At 37.7% G+C, this 3,581-nt stretch overlaps 1 protein-coding gene across 1 annotated transcript; it reads right to left on the reverse strand.

Moving 5' to 3' along the window:
* Positions 1-1,700: 1,700 nt before the first annotated feature.
* LOC131952395 (uncharacterized) lies at positions 1,701-2,829 on the reverse strand. Its single transcript, XM_059315027.1, has 2 exons — positions 2,621-2,829; positions 1,701-2,079 (listed from the first exon to the last, which is right to left on the reverse strand). The coding sequence occupies exons 1-2, from the start codon at positions 2,814-2,816 to the stop codon at positions 1,841-1,843; spliced, it is 435 nt and encodes a 144-aa protein (XP_059171010.1). The 5' UTR covers positions 2,817-2,829; the 3' UTR covers positions 1,701-1,840.
* Between the last annotated feature and the right edge of the window lie 752 nt (positions 2,830-3,581).

Below are 3,581 nucleotides of genomic sequence, written 5' to 3' on the forward strand. Positions count from 1 at the left end.
TGACTTTTTTCTGTGATTTTCCAATGTAAATTTGTTTCTGTGACTTTTTTTCCTAGCATAAACTGTGACTTTTCTCTGTGTTTTTTTTTTCCTGTGACTTTTTTTCCATTCACCAGGTGGAAGTGTTGTTTGGTTTGCAGGTCTAAGCAGGAGTGTTTTTTAGACTAGATTCTTGCCTCAATTTATACTTTTTTAAATGGACTAAACAACTGATGTAAGCACAGGATGAAACAACTTACATACTTAACAGCCCCTTCCCCACCCGCCACCCACGGCACATCTACCATTGGCAGTCCGAGCCATCTCACAAAGGTACAGGATGAAACACGATACATCCTTACACACAAAGGCACGAAATGTAACATGAGATGTCCTGATCACAGAGGCCAAGGGCGGTTAGCACACGCTATAAGCGATTAGATTTACATACTCATCAATTTGTATAGAAAAAAAAGGTCGCTTTCATTGATAGTGAAACGACCAATGTGACCACAGTTGAGTTTTCTTGGAAAGGATAACATATGGCCCGACCATGTTCTTGTAGCCTTATCTTTCCCTGGCAAAGTATCACATTACGTTAGGCTTGTTTAGTTAATTTCAGTTATTCGTTGTGAGAAGGTTTGGGGCTAGTTAAAAAAATAAAAGTAATGGCTGAAAAAAACTTATTTGTGGGATATTATTTTTGATTAAAAACAGGATCGAACTGTTTTCTCTTAAAAACCTTTGATGATTTATGCAAATTTTATTTTATTTGTTTATCTTCTCTATTTATATTTTCTGAAAATTATAAAAATATAAACAAACTGTATTTTAATATGTATTTCGTATTTACAATACAAATACTATCACAAATCTTCTTCTTCTTCGTTCTTAATTTTTAGTGATGGAAGGTATCGAGCCTTATCTGCCAGAGGGTTTGAATTTATCAACCATCAGATTTTGCCGACTCGACCACGCCTCCATCACAATTAAGGATACGTGTCAACTGGTTATGCGTCATTTAGGCCTTTGTCCAACCAAGAACAAACTGCAAGTCAGCAGTAGTTTGATTTCGGAGTTGTCTCTCCTAGAAGAGCGGCTGTTCTCAGCTAACGAACCTCATCTGCCCGAGGGTTCGAACTCGAGACTTTTCGGTTTAGCAACCATGAGCCGGTATGCAGTTAATTTAAACATAAATTTGAAACAAAATTAAAAATAAAAAAAACATTAAAATTTTAACATTTTAAAAATAAAAAGGAATTAAAATAAAAAATTTAAAGTTAAAAATTGAAAAAAAAAATTGAAAAAAAAATAAAAATAAAAATTTTAAAACATTAAAATTAAAAATTTAAATTAAAATTAAAAATTAAATATTTTTAAAATTAAAAAATAAAAATAAATTAAAATTAAAATTTAAAATAGTAAAAATTTAAAATTTAAATTTGAAAATTAAAACAAACAAAAAATAAAAACAATAAAATGTGATTATTTTTTCGATAAAATTTTCGCAAAGTTTTAAAATACAACATTTAAAATGATAAAAAAATACCTATTTTTATAAAATTGTACCAAGTTATTTAAAAAAAAAGAACTAATTAAAATCAAACGAATTAAAAACAAACTAATTAAAATCAAACTAATTAAAAACAATCTAATTAAAAACAAGCAAAAAAATAAAAATGTATAGAATACATGTCTCAAGTAAAAACGTAGTGTTTTGCTAACAATTTAGTTTTGTCACAAAGTGCCAATGTTATTTAAAACTCAGAACGTGAAATAAATAACATAAACAGGATTCTCCTGATTAGTTCCGGACGTTTTATGCGCGATGTTTCCTGGAAGGTGCAGTTTTTGTACGGCATTACACCGGCTGCCTGGGTAGTTGCCTGCGCCACCTGCGGTACATGCGCACGATGACCGGGTGGCTGGCACAGCACCGGAGGTAGCAGATGATGATGATACCGCAGACGGAGAGAAGGATGAGTAACACCAAGGAGATGGTGACGAAACCGTAGGCGAACCCAAACAGCAGGGGGTTGCAGTAGTTCGGTGACGTCACATCCATTGAGAAATCGTGGAGTGAGTACGTGAAAAAGGACACTGTGGATGTGAAATGTTGGTAAAAAATCTGGAAAAATTGTAAGAAATCAAGACTTGAAGATCATTTTCTATACGGAAATTTCTTTCAAATTTTAAAAATTCCAGATACACTATGATTAAACACTAACATTTTAGTAAGGCATTTACCCACTGGATCCGGTGTTTAATTACTATAAACCCAGTATATACCTGCCAGAAACCTTGTATTTACCATCTATAAACCCTGTGTTTACATACTATAAACCCTGTATTTACCTGCTATAAACCTTTTGTTTACCTGCTATACACCCTGAATTTACCTGCTATAAACCCTGAATTTACCTGCTATAAACCCAATGTTTACTTGCTATAAACCCTGTATTTACCTGATATAAACCCAGTGTTTACCTGCTATAAACCCAGTGTTTACCTGCTATAAACCCTGTATTTACCTGCTATAAACCCAGTGTTTACCTGCTATGAACCCAGTGTTTACCTGCTATAAACCCTGTATTTACCTGCTATAAACCCAGTGTTTACCTGCTATAAACCCAGTGTTTACCTGCTATAAACGCGAATTGCAGCGCTACAAACAGCAGCGCCCCTATGCCGTACATAAGATCGTCCAGACAGCTTGAGTAATCCATGTGGGTGATAATCCAGGTTTGGATTAAATCCCAGGCTGTGTAGGAAGACGAGAGCAGGCTGAAGACCAGCAGACTCAGGGGGATGAGTGGCAGGGCTGGGCAGTCATGCATGTAGGTAAAGGCGAACACGAACTGCGGGGTCAGAGGTCAGGGTGTAACGTGTTGGTGAGGGGAGAGACATACGATACACACAGATGAATTATATACAGGCTTTAATGAAAACACACCTGAAGTCTGACACACTACACAACACACCATGCACCAGACACAATGTACTACACACCTGACATCATATGCCGGACACACCTGACACCATGCACTAGACACACCTGACACCATGCACTAGACACACATGACACCATGCACTAGACACACATGACACCATGCACTAGACACACCTGACACCATGCACTAGACACACCTGACACCATGCACTAGACACACATGACACCATGCACTAGACACACCTGACACCATGCACTAGACACACATGACACCATGCACTAGACACACATGACACCATGCACTAGACACACCTGACACCATGCACTAGACACACCTGACACCATGCACTAGACACACCTGACACCATGCACTATACACACCTGTCACCATGCACTATACACACCTGTCACCATGCACTAGACACACCTGACACCATGCACTAGACACACCTGACACCATGCACTAGACACACCTGACACCATGCACTAGAAACACATGACACCATGCACTAGACACACATGACACCATGCACTAGACACACCTGACACCATGCACTAGACACACCTGACACCATGCACTAGACACACCTGACACCGTATACCTGACACAACAGACACCATCCACCAGACACACCTGACATCAACCACCAGA

This window comes from Physella acuta, unplaced genomic scaffold (assembly GCF_028476545.2).
Source record: "Physella acuta isolate Inbredline_101_S28 unplaced genomic scaffold, ASM2847654v3 ptg000072l, whole genome shotgun sequence".
NCBI lineage: Eukaryota > Metazoa > Mollusca > Gastropoda > Physidae > Physella > Physella acuta.

What these genes read in the sequence shown, in the direction of transcription:
- LOC131952395 (XM_059315027.1), bottom strand. Translation starts at nt 2,816, where the DNA reads ATGCATGACTGCCCAGCCCTGCCACTCATCCCCCTGAGTCTGCTGGTC. An exon ending in GCAATTCGCGTTTATAGCAG is followed by an intron (nt 2,080 to 2,620) that starts GTAAACACTGGG and finishes TCACATCCACAG; the next exon opens with TGTCCTTTTTCACGTACTCA.